Genomic DNA, 26242 nt, shown 5'->3' with positions numbered 1-26242 from the left:
CGCGTCGCCGCGTCTCGTTCGACGGCTCGAAATCGACGATAAAAAAAAAAAAAAAAAAAAAAATCTGGAGCGCGGGGCTCAATTCCCCACGAGTCCGTCTCTCTGCCTCTCTGCGCAATCTTTCAATCTCTCTCTTTCCCTCTCACGAACGCTGATCTCTATTTTCTCTTCCCCGTCGCGCTTCGATCGCACTCTCAAACGCTGCTACTTGTTCTTTCTATCTCTCCGCACGTCGCGCTTGCCCACAAGCGCGCACCAGCCGAGCGTAAACACGATACGCAATGTCTGCCCGCCTCGTCCGAGTCCAAATACGCGACGAACGTTGTTCACACAAAGCGTTAGTTCGAGGAAGAACGACGAAATCAATTTTTCTCCGAAGCCCGCGGGATCGTCGAACTTTTTTCATAAAAAAAAAAAAAAGAAAAAAAGAAGAACACGGTGTGCGTGCGAAGACGCGCTTTCTATACTCTAAATATTAATTATACGCATTTGTAATTTTATACATGAGCTTTCTAAAGTCATGATAATAAAATAAACTCTCGTTCTCTCTGTAAGAGCGCGCGAAAAGAGATGCAACTCTCTAGATTCTACATCTATCCATTCAATTGTTTATTCACACACGTGGATTTATACCGCAAAAGCGCATACGTCGCAAAATTCACACGTTTTTTATTGTCTCAATGAGAGAGCGAAGCGGTGCGTTTGTTGATGCAATTTCGCCTCGATCGCGTCTCGTAACATCGGAGGCTGTTGATTGAAATACTCGATTCGATAAAGAAGGAGGCGTGAGAGCGAACTTCTCGGAAGAGCACGCGAACTTTGACAGATGGTCTCGGCGTATCTCTCTCTCTTTCTCTTTCTCTCTCGGTTCTTCTCCTATCTCTTCTCCTATCTTTTATTTTTTTTTTTTTTTCAACGATCATTCCGCATCGCAAGCGACGCCGCCGGCGGCCCTGCCGCGCGGTGTAATTTAATTATTAATTTAACGACGACAAAGTAACGATCCCACGGACAATGAGCGAGCCGATTATCTCGGCGCGACGAGATATAGCGGCGGTGGTCATAAACCGGATTGTATTATAATTTACGCCGGTATTTATGCACTCATCTTTTCCCCGCCCCATCTTACGCGAGCCTATGTATTCATATACACAGCTGTGGTGGTGGAGTCTTCTCGTTACGGGAGAGTTAAGCCTCTTGCGAGTGAGCGCAAACGCGCCTCTCCGTTTCTGTTCCGCGCGCTTGGTGTATGCAAATTATTCCTCGAAGATACTCGACGTAATTATATAGGTCAATAATGTTATCGATAAGCATCGCGATCACGTTCGCTTGTAAACTCCGCTCGCGGCGGAGGTACTGTGCCGCTTGATGATGGTCCTCCGAAACAGAACCTCCGTATGTGCCATACACACACAATCGCGATGGAGCAAAAAAACTCTCATGTAAAACAGCGCAGCGTAAAAATAGAAACGAATCGGCGCGAAACGCCGATTAAAAATTCGGAAGAGCAGCGACGAGACTCGGGGACAGAAAAAACACTTCGCGTAAACCCGCGACTCGCGAGCATTTTTCGCAAATGCACACGAGCAGGCGTAAACGATGCTCTCGAATATACAGTTAAAGAAGAGCACTTCTGGATCTATTTTCGCTCGATCGAAAGATCGGGGCCGTCGACCCGAATAGATCTCTCACTATAGTCAGGAGAAAGGGAAAGAGAGAGAGAGAGAGAAAGAGAGAAAGAAAGAAATAGCGGGAGGGACACCAGACCGCTTTGCGACTCGCGATACTCGTTCTCCGTTTCATTCCCGCTCTTTGCACTCGACTACGAAGAGGAGGAGGTGGTTGTGATGGTGATAGAGGAGGAGGAGGAGGAGGAGGAGGAGGAAGACGACGATGTCGACGAGGGGCAATCAATCCGTCATTTTATTAAGAGGCTTATTTCGCGCCGCGATTTCATTCCCACTCAAGTGGCCTGATCCAATTCGATTTCATGGCGTTCCTCGCCGCGTGCGCGTGTGCGTGAGCCGTCACTTAGCCGCTTTAGCTCTTTTCCATTGACAGCCGGCTCGTGTGCAATCGTCCGTCGCCCTCCGTGACTCCAACGTTCGAACCAACAAAATCATCTCTCTCTTTAAACTCGCGGCACGCGCGAATATTTCTTCGAAATTGACGACAAACGAGATATAGAAAGGCATGTACATTTGACTTCAATGCTTCTACAGACAATATTTTCACTTTTGCGCGCACGTGTCAGAACAAAATCGCAAAACGATGTGTCGCAATTCTATGATAATTTATTCTAAAAATTATTAAAACTCGTTTTAACTGTAATAACAAAAAAATAAACTTTTAAGAATTAAAAGTAGATACATCACATACGTCGTGTTAGATTTCAAGATTGCTGAAAAAAAAAAAAAAATGCACAGACGTAAGAACGTTGGCACGCTGACAGGAAACTTGAGCGAATAATTGGTGCATTGTACGTACGCTATAACATATTGGCGTACGTGTGTTTACTGACAGATTATCTCTCATCTAAATCGAGCTAAGAACAACTTTGTTTACTTGGAACAAAATCAATTTCTAGTAATAGCAACGGTCGAAAAATTTTCCGCTTTCTATCTTTTTTTTGTCAAAGAACGGAATTACGAGCGATTTACTTTTACAATGATTTGATAATCGTAATTGTAAAAACACAAGCGTGAATTTCCTTGTATGGTTTTTTTTTTTTTTTTTTTTTTTTTTTTTTTTTTTTTTGACATAAATTTAATGAAAGCAAGAAACAAAAAGAGCAAACGATTGGTAAGACAATTAGGCTTTCAAAGAATCTGTAATTACTAATGACGAGGAATCTAGAAGGAACGAGCGAGTTAGATGAATCATGATGACTGCAAAGTCTAGAAATGATAGACTTTGCGGCCAAACGCGTCGAGGCAGCTAATTGAAGCGCTTTAACTCTTCCACTTGTTTTTCTACTCAACGAACTTGTTTTCCCGTTAGCTCTTATAGAACCTAACGACTTTTTAAAAACGATTCTTTATTGCTCTCAATATGACGGCGATAGAAAAAACAAGAGTATCAGTTATTGTATCACGTACAGTTTTCAGAATTATCTACAATAAACTTTTGAACATGTTCGGAAGTAAAAAAAAAAAAAAAATAGTAATCCACACATTCTTCACAAAACTCGTTGACCTCAACGTAGGTTTAAATATTATATAGGAAAAAAATTGCGGTCTCTATCTTTTCCGAACGTACTGAAAAAAAACTCTTTAAGGATCCTTCGAAAAATCTCTTTGACTCTTTTGTCGGAATCACTTGTAGAAAACATTTGTCTTCAAAACAAAATATTTGTACCCGCAAGAAATAAATATTGCAACAAACAATCTTGTTAAAAGCTCGACATTCTCTTCCCGTTGAGCACTCCGTATTCTTATTTCACAATAAAACATTAGCGTATACATATTGTCGTAATTATTAACAACAAACAATAAAAAACTACAAACAATAATAAAAAGAATACATTTACGTACGCGTTTTAAATTCACGTAGACAAAAAAAATGTATTATGCAGAATCTGAACTTTGATGTTACATGCTTTTTAAATATTACGATGACATCTTGTTTTCTTCAAGACATTTTCTGACATAAACATTACCATTAACGATCTGTTGCGGGCTCAAAGTGGTCTCGAGACACGCTATATTGACACTTTTGTCTCTGGGAGCAAAGAACGAATGAGACGCCTCGCGACGGGACACCAATTCAGTAAAACGGTCTCCCGGGATCTGATGAATGGAACCGGTCCGTGTCTATTTACCTCGTTTATCGCGTTACGACCGGGGGATGGCGCCGACAATGATTTTCCCCATTGAGAAGGGAATATCCAGACGGAGTGAGGAGGATGAGGAGGGTGTGTTCCGGACCGGCGGCGACGTCGCGACGAAGGAGAGAAGCGGACACGAGCAACCTGTTGCTTTTATACGATGCCGGGATATATCCGCGTGCCTCTCCTCCGCACGCATGGGCAGCACCCACACGCAACATGTTGCAATAGCCGAACCTACGACGTGAAATATTCGCGCACAACAAGCTGGTCGGCTAACGCGCACGCCCGCGAGTTGTCTCGAGAGTCGCGCGTAGGTGGACGTAGGGGGGCACACACGCGGAGCTTTTTTATTGTCGCGAAAAGCGAGAGCTTCGGCGCTTGCGAGAATCAGAAACGCGGAGAGAAAACTGACTTTGTATGTGTGTATGTCAAATGCAATAACACACAATAAATATAACAATATAATAAAAAAAAGCATAGAAATAATTTCGAACTACTCGTCAAAAAATAACTGAATAAAAATAACAATTGAATTAAAATTGTGAATAATCCATGATTAATTTTAATCTAAAGAATCTCGAAAATAAGTTAAAAATCGAACAACTCCGTTCTCGAGAAGCTAAACGGACGCATTTCGATCGATCGTCAGCACGAAGGCGGCACGGCGACGGACGCGGCAGCTAAAGCGAGCAGCGAAGGAAGAGACGAAAAGAGAGAGAAAGACTAGCGCCAAAATAAATCAATAAAATAGCGAACCGAGTCGGGCACGTAGGTGCATGTACACGTACATATATTCATACATATACATACAACGTATGGCACGTATGGATACGAAAGGCAAGACGGGACGAAGCGAGGCGGAGAAAAAGAGTGAGAGAGAGAGAGAGAAAGAGAGAGAAGCAGCGGCGCGACGAGACGGACGAGGAGAAAAGTGAGTCCGAAGCAGCACAGGCGAACGAGCGAGTGAGCGAGCAAGCGAGCGAGGTCGAGACACGCGGCAGCTGTCTGGCGCCAGGGGTCCCCCTGTTCCCTCAAACAGTCGCGCCGAATACCACCCACCTTAGCCGGCCCGACCTATCGTGCCATTCTCAAACCTGCCTCGCATCCCGGGAGCCGACTTCCTTTCTCTCTTTCCTTCTTGTTGTATTCCTGCGCGACCTTACTTTTTCCTCTCGTCCTGCCGCCCGTGGATGCAACTCGACCCGACGACGACGCACATTTTGACGGATCGACGACGCAAACAGGCAACAGGATTCTGTATCTGTTTTCTTTCTGGTTCGTATTTCGCGAAACAAAAGATTTTGTATCGACAAATAAACTTCTCGGATTTAATCGGTATTATCGATGATACACTAAAAAATAAACGTCAATGTCCTCACTTTCTTTGTGCGTTTTATTTTAGAAATTATAAACGGATTTGTTAATTTTCGAAAGATTTTCTCGATTCGCGCGAAAAGAGAGCTGGATACGCGCTCGATTGAATTCTGATATTTCTGTTCCCGTCCCGGAAGCAGCAGCAACGTTCTATCTATAACTGGCTCAAATAAAAAAGCCGCGCGCGCAAGCGCGTGCTTATGATTCCGCACCATCCGCACCCCGACTCTCAATTTCACAGTATTCGCGTATTATATTATAGCCGCGTGCGATATCGCGCGAGACTATATATACGTAACACTTGCTAAGCCGACGAAAGTCGCAATCGCGTCACGACGCGATTCTCGTTTCCGGTAAAAAAAATGAGAAAAGCTCCCTCTGATGACAGGACGAGCGAGCATTTGCATAACGTTACTCTCTGTGTGTGTATCAGAAATTCCGAACCCGCGATCCGACGAGAAACGCGCGCTTGTAAGTTCTGTTTTTTTTTACAAGAAATATAATACACGCATGATTTTGTATTTACATATTTTACACTGCGACAGAGATTTGCTTTCTGCCTGATTAATATATTAGAATATTTAAAATAAATTATTTAGAAATTTATTTAAAAATAAATGAATCACAGTTCCTGTAAGAATATTCCAAGATTGTGCGCGTCGCTCTTATTCTCGTAAGATCGCAAAAAGTGTCCGGATATATAGTGCGTAATTTGTTGCCGGCTCGGTAGTGCGTCCGACGTCGTCAGAGCACTGGCCTTTGCATTGGCAAAGGCAGATAGTAAAAGTAAAGACCTCGACGAGCGAGAAAAACCCTCGCCGTCATTGTTGTTCGTAATATTTTGCTTCGATCGTGTTTTCGCAGCGACGACGTGAAAACTCGATCGAATGTAAACAAATCGAACTGTATAATACTTACTTGTAGAATATGTAGTAAATGTTTTTAAAACAAAATTCTTCTAAATTGTTAATCAAATTAAAGTGATATTCGATCTTGATTTCTGTTATATGAAATTTTTTCGATTTCTGCTATTTTGTTTTTACCGTCACTGTCTACGTCTTCGGTTTACGGAAAAGAAGTAGCGCGCCGGATTTTCGATGGCGTAACGGCGAAAAATGATCGAATATACAACGGGTTGCGGTGAAACGAGAATAATCATCGTGCGCGAGCCTGCTGCTCCGCGGTGAGAGAGCAGAGCGCACGATCACTTTCCTCGTTCGTTCTGGCCGGGGCCAAAAGCGTTTCAGGCGTTCCACGAAGCAACAGCAGCGGCAGCGAACGCGGCGAGCAGCACACCGAGAGCGGATCGAAAAACGACGAGTTCGCGATCCGTGCGGTGCGTCATGCGTGAAAACCTACGCGCACGTCAGCCCCGTGGAACGTGCGTGCTGAGGAAATTTCTTCGACGACCGTCGCGGCCGACACGGTAAGTAATGCATCAACCCTGCCCTTTCGAGAAAACCTTGCGGACCCCGATGGCTAAATCGTTATCACATATACACGGCGACGTATTTCAAACGCGAAGAATATACGAGCAAAAAGCGTATATAAGTTCGGTGCAGGTGGAGAGAGAATCTTTATGAGCTACAGAAAATAAACTCGAATCTTTCTTTCTCTATTCGAATCTTATGCATGTAAAAATTAGATATATACGATTTTAAATCTGACAACATGCGGCAATTAAAAAAAAAAAAATTTCAAAGTCTTTTTCGTGAAAGAAAAGTGAAGAAATCGATCGTGTTATTTCATCAATTACAAATAGATCAGTTAAAAAAATCGGCTTAAATGTGGATAATTTGTTTTCAAATTATCCACATTTAAGCCGATAACAAAGAGAGAGAGAGAGAATTGAGATCGTCGACGACCGTGAGAATCGTTTTGTTCTTCCGAAATTTTGTGTCTTAAACTCGACTCGTTATTCGCGAAACAATTCGTTCTCTATATCTTCTCTTTCTCTACCGTTATAACGACTTTTACGGGACACCCCGTATATCTCTTGTCACGAGATCGGCGCACATATGGGATACGTATAACCTTGAGGACATAGTTACCTTCTCCGTTGGTGGTAAGCGAGCCGGGAAGTGGCAGGGGCGTGCTGTTTTTGCACCGACGTTGATCCCCCTCGCTGGGCGCGCAATCTGAAAATAAACGGACAACCCCTTGAGAAGATGCTTTCCTCGCGCGCTCAAGACTATTTTCTTCTTCTCTCCGCTCTTATAAATTTCTTTCTCTCTTTTCTCGCGCGCGCACACACACACATACACACACACATACACACACACAGTCACACTCTCTCGCAAGCACACGCGCGGTAAGTTTGTTTGTTTGTTTTCTCTTTTTTTTCCGGACTAAAGAAGAATAACGAATACGCAATCACTTGTAATCGTTGCGCTCAAAGGACGGGGAGATGAAAAACACGCGCGAAAAAAAGTGTGTATCTTGGAATTACACGCGATACGAACGAATTTTGCAGCGTAATGCATCGTCACGAAACAGCGGTGTCTGTTATCGCGCGGTTAGGTGTGAGACTCTCGATGTGCGAAAGACGAGTGAAAAATCTCGTCGCGCGCGCGTTACACACTTAGAGAGGACTTATTGCATCCGGGGGATACGAACACACAAAGAGATTATTCCGCGTAGATTTTATATGTGACTGATATACGCGCACAACTCGGCGTCTTTCTCTCTCTCTCTCTCTCTCTCTCTCTCTCTCTGATAATTAACGTAATTACCTAGTCTCGGATTTCTCCGCTTCATCAGACGGAAAAGATAAATTCGATTCGGCGCAGGTGCGCGACGACGCGACGCGTCTTTGAGATTGCGCACCGTGTCAATGGTAAAATGATTTGTCACCGGCGTCCTGTGTCACGACGAACTTGCGAAGAAAAGCGACAGGTACAGAGGAAGAGAAGAGAGTTGCCGCGGATATGGCAAACAAATCTCTTTTCTATTTATTTGTCAAAACAAAAAGAGGAAGGATTAATAGCGAGGCTACTTGATTCATTTCTTGATGCAGCTATACGTACGCAGAATGCGTGTAAAGCTGGCATTGCGATTAATGGCCGCTGACTATTTGCAAGGAATTCTCGATCGGTCGCGGGGGGGAACGACGATAATTAAGCGCAACGATTTCCGCGGGCCAGAAGAGACAGACAGAAATGGCCAAGGTAATCGCCAACCGCGTGATTCATAGTCCCCCTCGCGAAAATTCACAACTCTCGCTCTCTCCCGCTCGTGGCGGTGACCACAAAGGAGGTGACAGAATCGTCCGAAATAATGATTCGCCCGGGACGGGATAATTTATTCGCGTACGCCGTGGCAAAAGCCTCATATAACAAGCGGAATGGTCGGCTAATTTGAAACGAAACAATGCTAATCTGTTCGTTTTCCTCGTAAACGTCCTACGTATTGATTTTAATGTATGTTTCACTTGTTTCTTTCTCCTCGCTTTTTGTTTGTGTTTTGTTTGTCGCGATGTGTTTGTCTTTTTCGAAAAACCCACTGTTTCACTATTTTTATCCACGTATAGTATATATTAGTATTTCCATTTAACATTTTGCTAATTAAATCGAGTCATTATTTTTATCAAATTAAATTTTATCAAAATGTAACAAATATTAAATTTACTTAAATAAATGAACAACAATAGTTTCCCGAAGGAAAATACTTTATCCCGTGAAATACTTGCCGCGAATATTTTCGAAGAGTTTATATTACATGAGAGTCGAATTCTTTCTCGAGAATCGGTGGCATGCACTAACAGTTTTAGTTTTAGGGATAGACACAAGAGAAAGAGCCCGGAGTCCATTCACTAAAAGAGAGGGTGACGTCAGACGAACAAGTCTGAGAGCGGTTACATTCCTTTTGGATTCCAGAGACTCGATTCCTGCGGGAGGACCATTTCCTGCCCCTTCGCAGCTTGAGACATTAGAAGCGGCGACGAGAGGCCAGGAGCGAGAAAGTGGTTTCAAGGATCTAGAAGACAGTCGTCTATTTTTAGGATGAGATTATTTAAAAATCTGCCGCTCACGCTGTCGCGTCAAGCAAAATTCGCAGGAGAAGTTCTCCCTTACTCTCTTCTCGTCAAATATTCGTCCTGTTTTATTTCAGACAAAGAGAGGGGACTAATATCCACAATTGTTTAATAAATAAAATCTCAAAACTCGTCTGACATCTCTCTTGATTAAATAAATGTTGTTTTTTGCTCGTCTCTTAATTAAAAAAACTAATTTTAATACCATCCGATTATGTAACACACTTCATTACTAAAAACGATTGAGACGATGAATATATTACCGAAACATCCTCTCGTTTCTGATTAGCAAGAAGCTGATTTATTTCTTTATGTTTTTTTTTTTTTTTTGCTTTCGCTATATAACTGGTTGAACCAGAATAATAAGTTTCATCGAATAAAAGAAACGGACAAGTTTCTCCAACACGTATGTAAACTTGCTGGCGGAACTAAAAAAAATAAAAAACAAAAAGTACGAAAAATAAAATATTGAATAGTCGTTTAATCTCGGGTGAATTTTCACAGTTTTTTGGATTCACGCGCGACGCGAACACAATCGGAGCGCTCGGACGAACATCGGGCGCAAATATTTGTCCGACAGATAAGGAACAAATTAACACACAAACGCGGTTTTATTTATACGCTCGCTGTCAGTCAGCGTCCGATATATATATATATATATATACACACATACATATTGTACCGTATATAAAACAGCGCGCTGCCGTGCAAATACATTATATTTACAAAGTCGACGGAGAGAGTGAGCTCGCTGCGCGCGGTTTTTGGCACGCGAGTCACTCCACAAAGGGAACGTAAATATAATTCCACGAATTACGCGTGTCACCGTAAGCCGTTAAGTGCCGCGCGAATCTGTGAGATAGTGTCACCGCCGAGTTTGCAAAAATATATAGCCAGGCGGAAGATTCGACCGGCGGCGCCACCGCGTGTGTTCCACCGCTTGCTGCTCGCTCGCACAACCAAGGTGAGCGGATTTGTGAATTATAGGCTTTGGCTTAGGGGAAAGATACCCGGCAAGAGAGAGAAAAAGACGACAAAGAAGAAGAAGAGAAGAAAAAGAAGAAGAAGAAAGAGGAGAAAAAGAAGAGTCGCCGCCGGTATCTTCGCCTCCTCGACGAGACACGCCACTATTTTGTATTTATTCTTTCTTCTTCCTCTTATAACTCTTTCGCCGCTTTAATTACATATATCTGTCCCTATATTTTTTTCTGCGCGTTGAACGTCGCTCACTTTCTCGTTGAATTTACGAATTTATTTTTTTGTTTTTCACGCGTGATTCTTACAATTTTAGGTAATTTCTTTTTGCGCGGTCTTTGTTTTGAATCTTCGACAGATCGTAATATCGTGAACACCTACGCACATTACGTACCTACCGCAAATTCCGAGTATCGTCGCAAGGTGGATCGCGTTTGCGCGACGTTGAATGTCGTGACATTGGGAGAACCGTGCGAGACGTCACGCATTATAATGCGCCGTGTGGCGCACTTGTGCGATGCGCGCTCTCTCGTCGAGGAGAGAGGATTATAACATTATACAGCGAGCGGGCAAAGCTGCATCGAATTAGGATCTCGCCGACGGATCATCAAACGCGGCATCTCGTCGGGCTTCTCCGATCCGGAAATCGACGTGCCTCGCCGCACACCACTCGCTCTCGGTGTGCTCCGCTCGCAAACGCTGCCGGCGCGTTCGCTACGGCGAAGCCGGGGCACCGGAATGCGAGAGAGCCACTCCCGCCGATCGTCGCCCGGCGACTCGCGGCGGTCGCTCGAGCGAAGACGAGGGAGAGGAGGATGAGAGAGACAGAGAGAGGTTTCATTATACGAATATGCAGTTTCTACCGCCAAGTTGCCGATAAGCACGCGTTTCCTCACAAATTTCGCGACAGGTTCTTCATCGAGAAGTTCGACGATAAAGCACACACTTCCCCGCGTCAATTTTTATCCTTTAACATTCCACGTATTTTCATCACGTAAAATAAGTTACGTGTCATTGAATCAATACTGTTTACAAGTTTGTTGTCGGCGGCGAACATAAACGTAGTACCTATTCGTTCCGCGAGAGGAGGGAGGGGAGGAAGAAATATTGAGTAAACGCGCGGTAGGCAGAAGACGGGATAAACGAGGAAGAGAGCGCAGAAAGAAGCTTAAGAATTGGCAGTAAGGGGAGGAGCAGAATGTGCGTGCTTGAGTTTGCTCTTTCGAGCAAAGAGAGCAGCAAAAGACGACGCGAGAGATAGAAGGAGTGGGAAGGAGATCGGGGCGAGCAGACGAGAGCAGCGAGGGACAGAGAAGGTCCGGACGGAGGGACCGGACCGGAGAGGGCGAGAAAGAGCGAGAAGGACGGAAGGAAGCGGAGAAGGGATGTATTCAAGGACGCCGATGCGGGTAGGCAAGCGTAAAAGCCAGGCGACAGGCGCCCACCGTCCGCTGGTACTCAGGGCCCGTGTTACCGCTGTAAAGTCGGTCTCCCTTTCCCTTCTCCCTTGCCCCCGCCTCTCTCGAGCTGGCGCTAAGAAACCCTTACACCGGTGCCCTTAACCTCTCCCGGTGTAGACGTATCGAACATCTTTTGCTTTCCTTCAAGATTGCGCGCGCCGAAGTTCCGAAAGCATTCCCGTGACGAGATAATATCCATTAGCGACGAATTTTAAAGAACATGATGTTTTAAAATATTTTTTCTATCTTTTTCCCGATCTCTTTTTCTCTCTGACAAAGTTGAGATTTCTCTTTTCACGAGATTAAAATCGTGTTCTTTTTTTTTTTGCGATAAAACGACAGAGACGATCCATTTCTTTGTTTCCTTCAGGAAACATTTGCGCTTTATCAGCGCGAGTACACGCACTGACGGCTGCTGTTGACGTTTTTCCGCGCATTTTTACGTTTATCTTTTTCCGCGAAAGATCGCGCGTGAATATGTTCACTCCGCCTCATTTGCAATGTAGAGTACGTAGCAGGAAAGACAAATTACCGTGGTGAAAACAGATCTAAGTTGTAACAAGGAGGGACAAACGCGTCGCTGAATTAAAAACGTAAAACCGCGTAACCGCGGGATACGCGGCGATGTTTGTCCTCGCGCGTTTGAAAGGGACTGCGCGGCGTTGTGTCCTTCGTTGTATTCGTTGAGAGAGAAATTTGCGCAACTACCATATATATATATATATATATATGCCGGGTGACTTGTCTCAGACAACAAGTGGCACGTGCAAAAATCCACCACATAGTGAGATAAAAATACATAAATACATTTCCGATTGTGATTTTCTTTCTGTTCGATGTTACGTTCACCTAAAAATCAAAATATATAGAAGACAAAAAACCGAAGTTTACGTATTGTTCGTGCGAGCAAAACGTAAATATAAAATCAACTCATCAAAGTCACTCACTGTTTCTCTCGTGTTTTTATCATAATTTTATACGAGACACCCGATATATGCACCCGGAAAGACGCAGAGGTGACAGGTCGCCCCGCGGCGCGTTCTTTTCCACTCCCTTTTATTTTTCCTCCCACGATCGAAGCACGCGCGCGTTTCGCGGAATCTCCCTGGGGCAGCAGTCATCGGTTCGCTTGAATCGCTCCACTTCGCGGTACGAATGTCGCGCAGCAACAAGTGGCGGACTTTTATCCGTTTGTTGCGGCAGCACGCGGTGGCCCAGTTTCCTCCGCGACAGGAAAACATAAATTCGCGACGGCGGTGTCGCGTCCGAAAGACAGATTTACGGGCGCGAAAAAAAAAAACCTCTTACTATAACTCCCCTTCTTCTTCCGAGAAGAAACGCGACGCGTTTCCTCCTCCCGTGTGTCCTTCTCGCCGCCCGCGCCGTCGCCGCCGCCGCCGCGAGAAAATGCACGTTTCGATTACGCGCGCGTTTTCGATTACCATCGTGTATCGGTGGTGTTGCGTCGTAGCATATACGCACGCGCGCGCGCGCGTAAAGTAGGGCTATGGTCGTTATTAATAAGTCATGAATTATTCACGATTAACGAGTAAACAGTCACGTTAAAACGCGATTCTCATACTTGGAACACACGGCTGACTCGCTGGACGCGATGCCGACGCAACTCGCATAAAACGTGCGCCGGAAATAAAAAGAAGCGTGCAAGAAGACAATGCAATTTCTATGCGCGAAAACGAATGAAACGCGCGCGCGAATTTTTAGACTCAATTACGCATCCCGATCGAAATAGGAGCGATGACAACACGTATTTTATATCATCCTGTAGATTTTGATTTACGCAGAAATAGGACATTTGGCAGAATCCTCCTTTGTATAAATACGTGCCGCTCGCAAGACGCGATCCTCTCTGTCGAGATATAGGAGATATTGACCTCAGGCGATCACACACACATACACACATACGCTATATATTTCTCTAACACAAGTGCGTCCATTAGAATCTATAGACACACACGTAATATTGCCTTAACGTCATCGCGCTCCTAGCTGCAGGCGCTGTTATTTCGTCATTTTAAGCTTGGCGCACACGCACGCCAACGTCGATCGGATTTAAAACACGCGTTCTCGTTCCCTCGACTATTTTTATTAATAAAAAAAAAAAAAAAAAAAAACTTGTAATACATTACACATCGCGCGCCATTGCACTCTGTGAGTGATGTAATTTTGTCGTTAAATATCTCGAAGGCGAGTATAAATTTTCAACATTTCGCGACACAGTTTCAATCGATATCAGTGCGCCATTGTCTCGCTCGATTACAACGCCCGGCACACATTTCTCGAAGAAGATACCGATGAATGAGAGGGCTCGACCGACCACACGACGTCCATTATATTCCCCGTAATTGCGCAACCAGCTTCTCTCGCGCGAGAGGTATCTCGGCAAATGAAAGGCGGTTTAAAAGGCGAATCTGTCGATGACCGCGTGTTTTATTGCTACGATCGCGCTACTCTCGCACATCGATTCTCCGCGCCGGGGGAGAACCAGTTTGTGGGATCGGGCGCGGAGAGAAACGCGCAGAGAGGCGGCGCGGTCCAAAACCAGACGGAAAGAAAACGCGACGACACGCGGGAGGAAGTAAGAAGACGTCGTGTGGTCAGCAGAAACTATCGCCGCGAATATCTCTCCTACGGTGTCTTTTTGCGATTTACGACGCGGTTCCTCGTGTTTATTAGCGCTTCGTATTAGTTTTTTTTGTTTATTTTTTATTTTTTTAATGCTATTGTCGATCAGGGATAATTTTGAAAAGAGAAAAACACTACGCAATGAGAAATTTGTATTTTTGAGACACACATGTGCGCGCGCGCAATGACTTTCAATTGAAAGTCTATAGAATGGAGAACGTCGATCTCTCGCAATTTTGAGACGCGTGCTTTGAGATCGATCTCCACCCCTCGATCAACAAGATCGCTGAAATGATACCGTGACCTATCGACGATCAACAAGATCAGTTTACGGTGCGGAGAGTTACAATAGAATTGTGAGCGAAACAAATGTTTTTGATCTTTGATTAATAGCTATCGAAACTTCTTTTATATTTTTGTATATCTGTTATACTCGTGAGAAAACATTTGTGCTCTCACGTGCGTGTGTGTATGCGCGCGCGCATACAATTTATTTCTTGCGAAATTTTGCGGCAGCAAGTTGAGAACCCGCAATATGTGCGGCTAGAATGTTATCGTAAATGTATCTCCACGAATGCGCTATAAGTCTGGTCTTGCTCAATTCTATCTAATAAAATTGTCAGATTTATTCGCGACGGAAAGGTCCATTTATCATTTCAGGAATTCACGGCGCTGTGAAAAATGTGAGAACCTCTAACTGTACGATTAGAATTATATAGTACATATATATATATATATATATATTTATTTACTCACACACACCTATACGCGAATACTGGATATTTATTTCTACATTCTTAGCATTAGCTTCTACTTTTTACTCTTTGCCCGTTGACGTCGAACTCTCTCGACAGAAAGAAAAATATAATACGTGTGTATCGATACTTGTGATCTTGTTGATCTTATAACACACCAATATAGATTATTATATAATAGCGCGCTCTTGTTAAATTCGCGAGCGATCACGTCGCAAAAGTAACTTGGCTCTGACACTCGAGAAGCTTAAAATTAATGAAAGCGACAAAACAATAATTTGGAGAGAAGTCAAACATGAGAAAATTTTATGTCTTGAAGAAGTAGACAGATATTAATTATCTTTAAATTTCGTATTGTTCGTATAAATGTTTGAATGTTTGTAAACTAGATTTCACCAACGAAAGATAGTGTCACATTCGTCTCGGATTATCCCTAACCTTGCTTTGGGCTAGGTCATGAGACAACACGCGCTTACTAGAGAGGGAGAGACGAACCTCGTCGTTGCTTGTACGGTAAACGTTTGCAAGCAATAAACATGAGTTATCGCTGGCATGGTTGCGCGAAGACAACACACGATTGCATACACACATACATAATGTGTGCGTGCATTTCGTGTTCACACTTATTCGTAGAGAGACACTTCTGATTACGGTGTGAAAGACGAAGAGAAATAGAATGAGAAAGAGAGACACTCACCTTCGGGTCTCAGTCTGTCGGCGATAAGGCAATACGGGGGTGGTGGCGACTCTGAAATCAGAAATGATAATCGCGTATTGTTTTGCAGCTCGAAACTCGAATATGAATCAATAATATTTGTGAGGAAATCAGTAAATAAATAATTATCACAATGTTATTAATTGCAGTGTAGAAATCATAATTATTTTTAATTACGCAGACGCTTCATAAATTAAAGATCTTATTACAGAAATTTAAACAAAAATATATCTGTAAATATAATATTTAATTACACATAAATATTTATTAAATTTATAAATAATCTATAATCTATGAATATATATAAGTTATTGATTAATTCCATATCTAAGTGATCAAATTGTATTTATACTTTCATTTAATTGCTATAATAATTGTTTTTTTTTTTTTTTATTTGAATCGAAGAGCTGAAGCTATATAAATCAACGACTGCTGAGATATCAAGAAACAGACACAAGGCTCCAGTGTCTTTCGATTAAATTGAATTTAATAGCGTCGACGACGAATGACAGGCGCCCATTAGACGAGTCCAGATCCAAAAGCGGCGAGTTCTATTATTGGCACGGAGCGCCAGCAAAACCGATGCATATGCGCGTTTGGTTTTTCGTCCTTTTAAGTTTTATCGTTTTGTAAGTCTAAAGGACAAACCGTGGCGCGAATATCTCGACCGTCAAGGTAACTCCCGTACTTAAGAAAATGGAACGGCGCCGTCGTGCGTCGTCGCTATCGTTCGCGGCATATAGATGAGACATATACCCGATTAATTGCATTCTCGAAATCTCTGACCGTCAAAACAAGTTCGAGAATACAAAAAAAAAAAAAACATTTTTAAAACGCTTCGCAATTTTTGCCGAGAGTGAGAGAGAGAGAGAGCAACAATTCTTTCTGAATAAGTTTCGTAATTTCTCGTAGTTTTTCCTGTTATTTAAGCGTCGAAATAATGTGCATTAATAATTCGATAAAAAACAAGTCGTTCGATTTTATTTATCGCTTCAAAAATATGCGTTCGAATTGTAAGAAAAAAAATCACGCGTGTCGCGTCGCAATATAATAACAATATTATATAATCAGAGATTGGACATCGGAGATTGTGATCACCGATTGACATCGCCAAAGAGCTTTGACGTGCGGAAAATAACACACAGATCTGTAGGAGTCTCGTTTTTCGGATGAAATTACGAGTGGCTACAGAAGAAGAAGCTTTCGGCCAAGCCGAAATTCCTAGATAACGAGCGCGTGGCCCGATGTAGACGCGTAATGGCCGTCTTGTCGCGCCTACACGTGGATCCTCTCTTCATCCGTCTCTCTTTCACGATCGCGCTTTGCTTCGATCCCTCTCCAGAATCGACCGACCGACCAACCGACGTCGTCGTCGTCGTCGCGTCGCCACCGAGCTTTAATAAAGCCGGCGGCGTGTCACTCATCGACGTGCACCTCAAACTTTGAGCTGGCACGACCCGAATACCAAGAGACGCGAGCGTGATTTAAACGGCGATAATTTAGCTCCCAATTAAAGCACTCATAATAAACGCACACGGCGCTTATAATCCGCGTGATCGTATTACGTAATACGCGGTAGCCGCGGGTGTCTCTTCCAAGCGAGACGCGCCTATTTCTAGGCCTGTTTACCCGATCGTCGGCCACGAAAGATAAATGTTATTGCATTTATCGTAAGAATCAACTGATTGTATCCGCATCACGTCGTATCGATCTCGAAGCGGAAACGTCGTAGACGAGAATATAATAAGAACCGTAGATATCGTTTCCTTTGGTCGAATGAAGTCACGCTTACGCGCACTGAATCTATCTACCTCGATAAATCGTGTCGCGCGCGCAAAAAAAAAAAAAAAAAAAAATCGCGCGAAAAGGCTCGCTTCCTCATCGTGCCTCATCCATGAATGAATGTTCGCGCGGGCGAGGAGAGACGCGCGGCGGAGAAAGTCGCGCGCGCGCATTTTTATACACGCTCGAATCGCGACGCACGCGGCGATTAAAAAAACCTGCGCCGCGGCGACGGTTTGCGCAACGACAATCCGTCGCCCCCGGTCCGGCCGATGATAATCGATTCGCCGCGACGTGAATTATTAACCGGCCGTCCCTCCGGCAATATAACTGCTCTCGCGTGTACGTCGCCAAAATGGAAAAACAGATAAAGACGGCGGCGGGGTCTGCGTCGCGGCATTTGCGAAAACGAGGCGCCACTGCGGGGAGAGATTTACGCGCGATAAAAAAAAACAGAAAAAAAAAAAAATGACCGACGCGAAATTAGCGTGCGATATCGGCGATATCGCCCGCGACAACAAATCAGCGAGCGAGGTTGCACGTAAATTGAGCCGTCGAGAAAAATAGACGAGAGTGCATCCATCACGATCGCTGCGCGCGGTCATGCGTCATTTGTATATCGAGAATCTGCGTGCTATTTCGAGCAATGTGGGCTAAATAACGCGTGCACTATCGTGTATTAACCTTTCGATGAATCGCGATCACGCGCCAGTGGGAACATCGCGCACTTTTCACGCGACCATCAAACGGTTGCAATATATAAAACGTGATTTGAATAAAAAATTGAATTGCATTAGTGTAACTTTGCGTGTGTTTTAAAAGTTATACTTTTATGTCTTTTTCTACACACACGAACGATATACCACTAGATTTTATTTTATTACAAAATAGTGTGATTTACACGTGATATGGGAAATAATATACCACGCGAGCGTGAATAACACGTGAATAACTGGCACCGTTTCAGCGATCGGTCTTTGTTGTTTCGAGCTCTAATTTAAGTGTCCTCGAAATTTGCTGCGATGCGCAGCAAATTCGAAATTCCCAGGAAACCTATTCCCGATCCGCCGAAAGCGCTAAATATGCGCATCCCACAGACTGAGAATATACATAATACTTTGGTAACGCCGGCCAAGATTTCTGACGCCTTCGCTGCCCCCAATCCCGACGAATCCGAAAAATCTCAACGATCGAAGGTCAGCGCCGCGAGTAGGCGAGACATTAGCTAATCCGAAAAATATGCATATAATGACGATAAAAACGAAATTCTCCCGTCGATTTCAGACAATAAAAAGAATCGCGAGAACCAGTGATTTATTAATTTCGAATCCCGGTGAATCGCGCTTTGTAGTAGAATATACTTGTAGTAAAATATACTTTATTTAACGAGATATCTTTTGTGCGAAAATCTTGAGTTTCAGATTTTCGAATATTGCAGCACAACAGACTCGAGCGAACTTAACGAGAGATTAAAGTTCAGAATTTAACTTCGCGTTTACAGGTAGGCGGTACTGAATATTTATTTTTTGTTTCCCAGGATTTCCTAACCAAATAATGGACAAACCGTAAGACGAGGGTTGCGAAAAATGTCGCTTTATTTTTCAACGCAACGACCTGTTTCTACGGATATAGAAAGATGTGTGACTTTCCGGCCGCGCGGTAAAACCGAGTGCTGCTGCTGGCCTCTTGCACCGATGCGAAACCAAGCGAGACGAGTTGAGTCCAAGTGGCCGGTGCCCGCTTGCTTTCTTGCTTGCTTGCTTGCTTGCTTGCTTGCTTACTTGCCTGCTTGCTTGCTTGCTTGCTTGCTTGCTTGCCTGCTTGCTTGCTTGCTTGCTTGCTTGCTTGCTTGCTTGCTTGCTTCCTTGCCTGCCTGCTTTCGTGGGGTTCGACTCAGTTCGGTCAGCTCCTCGGCTAATGCCGGCTGGCCTCGACAATTAGCTGGCGCCAGCAATGACACGCAGCGGCGCCGGGCTGCGGTCCCCTCTCTCTTCGCGGCAGCCGCGTCCCACCTCGCGATCCCGCTCCTCTCCGTGCCGGCCGTCGCGGACGGTACCTCCGCGCGCCGATCCCCTCGGCCGTCGTTGCCCTTCCTAACCGCACATGCTCGACGGCGCCTCGTCCTCCATCTACCGCCCGCTCTCACCCGCCGCTTCTCGTGCGCGTTCTCGGCCGCTTAAGCTCGTCTCGCTCTCTCTTTCTCTTCGTCTGATCGTCGCGTCGAATCCGTTCTCCCTCTTGCTTTCTCTCTTTCTCTCTCTCTCTCTCTCTACTTCTCTTGCAGCCGCTTCGTCGGTCGACCAACCCTTCCCACTCTCGCGTCATCGTCTTTCCGCCAGCCGCGACTGACTCGCCCAATATACGTTTTATTTTTAGATTCATTTCCTTCTGGCCATAACTTTGATTTTGCTATTGGTACTTCCCGCTCTTTTTCTCACGTCCAATACATGATTTCTCTCTTTTCTCCGTTCTTCGTTTACCTTTTCCAAGTTTTCTTCCTCTCCCTCGCTCTTCTTTTCTTTTCTTTTTTTTTTTTTTTGTATTCTAACGCCAAGATTTGGCGTGGTTCTTCGAGCGCGATCGAGGTGTCACCGCACTGACGCGTCTATTTCGCGCAGGACGAGATACACTCGCTCACTTTCTCGCGTCTCTCTTTCCCCAAATGCGTCAGCTTCTTCGGGAGGTGCATATGTATGCATATGTGGCGCGCGACCGTGTGCTATTATTAGTCCGTGGAAACCTCAGCGTGGAATTCGAAGGATCACCTTATTTTCTTGCGACGCGTCGTGCCGCGCCGTTAATTACGAAACAGGCGCGTCGCGATTTTATCTCGCCTTCTCTCTCGCTGTCTTTTTCTCTCTTTTTTTTTTTTTTCATTTTTTTTCCTTCGAAGGTGTCGCCGAGCAGATCGGTCGCGCCTGTTTGATTCGATTTTCCAGCAATAAACGCTCGATATTATCGATAAATCGTGCGCGCTCGCGGTGCACTCGACTGTAACGAATCGACGTCGTCACGATTAGGCCACTGGTCGGCGCCGCGTTCTCAAGCGCGCTCGCGCGCATGAATGGTTTCGCGTTTTACGGGCGGTTGTGCTCGCGCGCGTAGAAAGGCGTACTTTTTTCTTACTCAGCAGCAGCAGTCGTACGAGAGATATCGTCTTTAAACTTCTTGAACGATTAAACTTACGTCGACGTACCAGTTCGCGATTTTATAACTTTTCCAAGGAACGTTAAACGAGCAACGTGACAACGGTCGCAGCGGGATATCCCGCGCGAGTTTTTTTAGCCGCGTTGCGCGCGTACTGCGCAATTCGATTTATGGTCGTCGACCACCACCATGCGACAAGGAAGGCTCTATAGTTCGCGGCAGAAACAAGCGTTCTCGGTTTAGTACATTCGTAATGACCACGTAATTAGTCGGGTATTATTAATCGGTTTAATTAGCAAGATTTACGGCTGTTAATTTTGCGCGGAGAAATCCGCTTGTGTTCGGAAAGTTGTAAAACTTTGTCATTAAAATGTTTATTGCATAATTTTCATTAATTTGCAATTTCAAGATCTACTACAGAGCGATGAGAGATAGAAAAGAAAAGAGAAAAAAAATCCTCTCCTTTATAAATAGCGACATTTTATATAAATATTTATAGGAAGCAAAACGATCGCGCGCCATGCAACGAGCGGTGATGTTAAAACAACGTCGTGTGCCGCGCCGTGGCTCGCCTCGATCGAATTCGTTCGGCTTGGGCTTCGCGCGGTGGTGGTGTGGCGACGGCGACGGGTTAAATGATCGCCAGGGTTACGTAAAGACGCGTTTTGCTGGCGCCTGTTCGTTTTGCTTCCTCTCTCGCTCGCTCGCTCGCTCGCTCGCGCTTTACTACAGAATGCGACGCCTTTTTGCGGTCGAATAGTCACGTCGCCGGACGCGCAGACGACGTACTCACGAGATATGGATGCGGTGCCGCGACACTCATAAATTTGTGACGCTTTCTTTAAACCGACAAATATACCGCAACCGTAAACACTAAAAATGCGGCGCACCTACTTAGGCGTACTTATTGTAATAAAGAAGATGTTTCGGTCTCCGAAAATTGCGCGTCTCCAATGAAACTCGACGAGAAACGTTTGTTTGTTACACACGTCTTTGCTACTTGTTTAATTTCGAAAAACTAAATAACTAACAAAAAAAAAATTTATAAATTTATCTAATACTTCCAAAATAAATGCAAAATATAAAAAGATAAAAATAAATAAATAATCATATAAATATATATGAAGATAATTTTAACAAATAATCGATGCAATTCTATTCTATTAGATATATAATTGATTAAAATTTTGCAAGTTTTCAATTTCGGATATACACATGTCTTTCATTTTCTTAAAAAACAAATCCTCTGTGTAGCTGTAATCACAAAAGATGAAAAATCTAATTCTAGCGACAAATAAACGTAAAATCACTGTAAAGAAGTTGGCAACGTAAACACGCAATTTCTTCCTTTTCAATTTGTAGAACGACCGTGGATATGTATACCTGGCAAGAGAAGCTACATCGCAAAGGGATATAGTCAAATTGCTAAGAGACCTGTCATCGGTCTCACACTTTGTAAGTCTATACCTGCTATATATCTTTTGACATTTGAAGAGTTCCCTCTTCCCCAATCCCGTTTCGAATGTTACATGTTGATACGTGAAACTAACGAGGTTCGCCTTTGATATTTTCGACTGAAGTAACGAGATCGCATAATTTATCAAAGTGTTGTATTATTATATCGAGCTAAAAATTCGTTGAACTTAACTTCTTATTTACAGAATCCGTGATAATATCTCGCAAAATTTTGTGACTCAATTTACAGAAGCAAATTATGTTTTTTATTTTCGCATCGAGTAACAGATGTCTCCCAGTCCTTTTCGCGTTTACTCAGTTTTTTTTTGCGATGGTAAACAATCGTTCGCGCATAATATTGACACTTTGGAACTTCTCTAGAAAGTAGACACGGTACAGCGGGCAGTTTGTCTATATAGATTTTGCATTTTTTCATACCAAGCAGGTGTACGTTAATTCTCGCGTCCAGCGCCTAATAAATTTTCGCCTCACATTTGAGCTTTTAGGCTCGTTAGCGTCGGGCTACTATATGCGCGCACAGGCGATGTGATTAGCGACTTACGGTCTACTGCCGGTTTAAAAAGTAGGTAGCTGCGCATTACGACGTTAATTATTCCATCGTCTAGACACCGGTGCCGACGGCTAGACACGTTCGATACGTTTAAACGGTATGTTACGCGCGTCGTACACGTCCCCGAAATACGCCGCTGATGTGACCGGTTTCTTCGCTTACTTTTGCAATTAATTATTTAATCATTTACATAATAATATATTTTGAAAAATATTTAGAAAAAAAAAACTAAAGTTTGTGAGATATTATTAATTTTTTTTTACGCCAAACACACAGTTATGTAATTAATATTTGGCAATTTACGTTTTAAAAAAAATTCAAAGTTTGTAAATCATTCAGCAAAATAAGACGGACATTTTGAACGCAAAAAGATACACGCGAATTGACTTGAAATGAGCGACTTAAAAAATTTGCTCTATGTGCGTACAATTGATAAAATTTAATCCGAATGATAAATCGTGCAACTTGAAGATACACGTATTTAATGCGAATTTCACCGAAATGTTGCGTAATTCAAGAGCTGAGAGAGACTTTCGATCTCGTCAGTCATCCTTCAATGAGCACCGATAACATATATAACATAATATGAAGAAAAACGCTCGCTTACCGGGTTTGCAGAGCCGACTCCAGTGGTAAGGGTTGCAGCATATGTATACGGGATCTTTAGCGGAATGACATACGGGTAGTCTCTTGAGTTCCGAGGAGTGCTCGAGATCCGGCCACCGCCAGATCTGGCAGCAGAGCAGGTGCGGGTCGCACGGCGCGCCGTTACTTCTCTCGGTCGATCCTCTCACTGGCGCAGCGATGCCGCCACCGTTTCCCGCTTTACCGGCGCCGCCGCCGCCGCTGCCGCCGCCGCCGCCGCAGCGTCTGTCCGACGATCTCAGAGGCGACGACGAGTCCTCGGACGCAGAGCAGCAGCTCTCTTGATCGTCCTCGACCGAGGACGAGCGGTGATGTCTCGAGCGGTGGTGCCGATAATGACGGTAGCGATGATGATGATGATGGTGATGATGATGATGATGATGATGATGATGAAGCGAGTGACGAGGATGATGATGACGATGCGGTCTGCCGCTGTATTGCTGTTGCTGCTGCTGCTGCTGTGGATGATCGTATGGATGTTCCTCGACAACCGGTTGCTGCTGACGCGGTACCAAGACGCACGAGCTCAGGTCCGCGCCGTAGCTCTCGATCGCGTTCAGCAACATCTCCAGTTGATTCTCTTTCAGCGTCTTGAGAAGTTCCTTGCACCTCAACAAACGACTGGGATCTTGAAAAGACTGCTGCGGGTGTCGATCATCATCATCCTGACTGGCGTCGCCGCCGCCGCAGCAGCCCTGATGAAGCCTACTGGACGTTGTGGTGCGACCCCCGTATCCGATCACTGATCCTCCTCTTCCTTCTCCCGTGTTGCTTCTCAAGAACGATGTTCCACGAGTCGTTCCTCTGTTCACTTGACGGCCCGTCGTCGCTGTCACGTTGTTGTTGTTGTTGTTGTTATTGTTGTTGTTATTACTGTTACCCGTATTGTAGTCGTAGACGCCGCTGCGATGATACGTACTTGACGGTGAATCCTCTTGAGCTTCACACTCGGTTTCATGCTCCCCACGGACCTTGGCCTTCAGCAGACGTCTAGTGAGCACCGTCCGTTTGCTCCAGAACATGAACATGAAACAAGATTTGCGGTACGCGCATTTGGTGGCCAGTCCTTTTCGTAGCCGCCGTAGAAAAACAAAAGGTGAGACGAGACGCAGGAGGGCGGTTTGACCGGGCCACGCGCACGTACGCACGCGATCGACGAAAACGGCGCGCGCGCGCGGATGTCGCGTTCGCGAAATTGTCCTCTTCTTCTTCGTGATCGTCGTTTTTCTCCTGTTTGTCCTTCCGTTTCTGCCGACAAAACACCAAATACGCACTGTGTCAACTCCAAAAACAACACTTGGTCCGTGCACACGCGAGTAAATCACAGAAGGAGCACACACACACACACAACACAGTCGCGCGCGCTCGCTCTCCTTCGTACGAGCGTGTATATTTACTTTATTCCCGCACGCGCTCGCGCGCGCGCGCACTTTGGATCACGGTCCCGAAATAGTATGACAGTCCAATGCGCGGCACACACAGCGACGAGTTCTCGCGTATTCCACGAGATTTCTCTCTTTTTTAAACTATTGTGTACCGTCGAAAATTCTGTGTGTCGATCGTGGGAAAACGTGTAGTAAATAAATACTTTATTCTTTCTTTCTCTCCCGCGCGCGGATTTACTTCTTTGCTGTCCCTCCCGTTCGGCCGGCTTTTTTTGCGCCGAGTAGCAATGTGCGCGCGTTTCCCCAATGATATTTCCGACTTACAACTAGCGGCGAGAACGGTCCACCTTCCTCTCCGGATGAGTTTTTTGGCCGCGTGAACGAGCTCTCGGATTTCCGACGCACCACCACCGGCTGACCTTGAACTCTCATTTACCTCACGTCGTTTCGGAGCCGTTCTCCTCTTCCTTCTCCTTCGGAGCCGAGACTCGGGTTATAAATAGCGTTCCCTTGATTTTGTCTTTTTTTTTTTTCTTTCCTCTTTCCCGTCGAGAAATGGTCGGTTCTCCGCGTTCTTCTTCTTCCTCTTCTTTGCGACTACTGTTTATTATCGTCGACGAACTCGTCTCGCGGGCGAACAATCCGCACGACGGCTGTGAATGTGAGCCACTGTCGGCATCGCGAACAGGCGACTCGCGGACGCCAGTCGACGCGCGACGTCGTCGGTCGCGCGTGGACGACGCGACAACGACGATCAACGTTACAATACAAACCACGCGCGCGACCCGCAGAGAGGACGGACGGACGGACGGACGACGGATGCACGCACGCACACAAACAAACGGTCACCGTCAAAGTTACCGTCGCACTGCTACTGCTATATCGCTTCTGTACACTTCTTATCCGTTACACTGGTAAGAGTGAGAGGAGAAAGAAGAGACTTCGGGTGAAGAGCAGCAGAGAGGGGGGGTGGTAGAGGGGGGGAGGGGTAGGCACGAAACGAATCGGTCGGCGCACGCACGACACCCGGCCTTTACTTTCCTCGGTCGTCGCGTATCGAGGGCGACGCGGTGCCTTAACCTCGCGACCCGGCACACCGACAAGCAGCGGCACACGCACACACACAAAGACGGATTACGTGTGTACGTGCTCGCGCGCGGACGTAATATACGATGCGACGGGCGTGTATATACACACCGGCGACGTCGCGTCACAAAAATCTTCCCGCGGCGCCGCCGCTGATCCTTTTCAGGAGGTGAGACACGTCGCGACTCTCGTCGCAAGCTGCTGATACGGCGCCGATGACAACAGACACAACGACAACGAAGACAATGTTGCCGCTGTCGAATAGCAGCGATAATAGTAGTCCGATTTCGATGATGCTCGCGGCAGAAGAACGCGATAACGTTGTTGCTCCCGTTCCCGATGATCCGGCGCTCGTGCCGTCGCCAATGCCGGCACCACCGCGCCGGC

At 45.1% G+C, this 26242-nt stretch overlaps 1 protein-coding gene across 1 annotated transcript in view; it reads right to left on the bottom strand.

The window, feature by feature from the left end:
• Nucleotides 1–25461, bottom strand: part of LOC109853761 — a 42306-nt gene extending 16845 nt beyond the window's left edge. The window contains exons 1-3 of the mRNA XM_020426156.1: nt 23347–25461; nt 15767–15817; nt 7255–7341 (exon numbers count right to left, since the gene is read on the bottom strand). Of these exons, the coding sequence (XP_020281745.1) occupies nt 7255–7341; nt 15767–15817; nt 23347–24412 (1204 nt within the window). The 5' untranslated portion in view covers nt 24413–25461. The remainder of the gene's footprint in view (nt 1–7254; nt 7342–15766; nt 15818–23346) is intronic.
• Between the last annotated feature and the right edge of the window lie 781 nt (nt 25462–26242).

Source organism: Pseudomyrmex gracilis, unplaced genomic scaffold (genome assembly GCF_002006095.1).
Source record: "Pseudomyrmex gracilis isolate BER0280 unplaced genomic scaffold, ASM200609v1 scaffold_54, whole genome shotgun sequence".
Taxonomy (NCBI): Eukaryota; Metazoa; Arthropoda; class Insecta; order Hymenoptera; family Formicidae; genus Pseudomyrmex; species Pseudomyrmex gracilis.
This window is presented reverse-complemented; position numbering and strand designations above follow the sequence as displayed.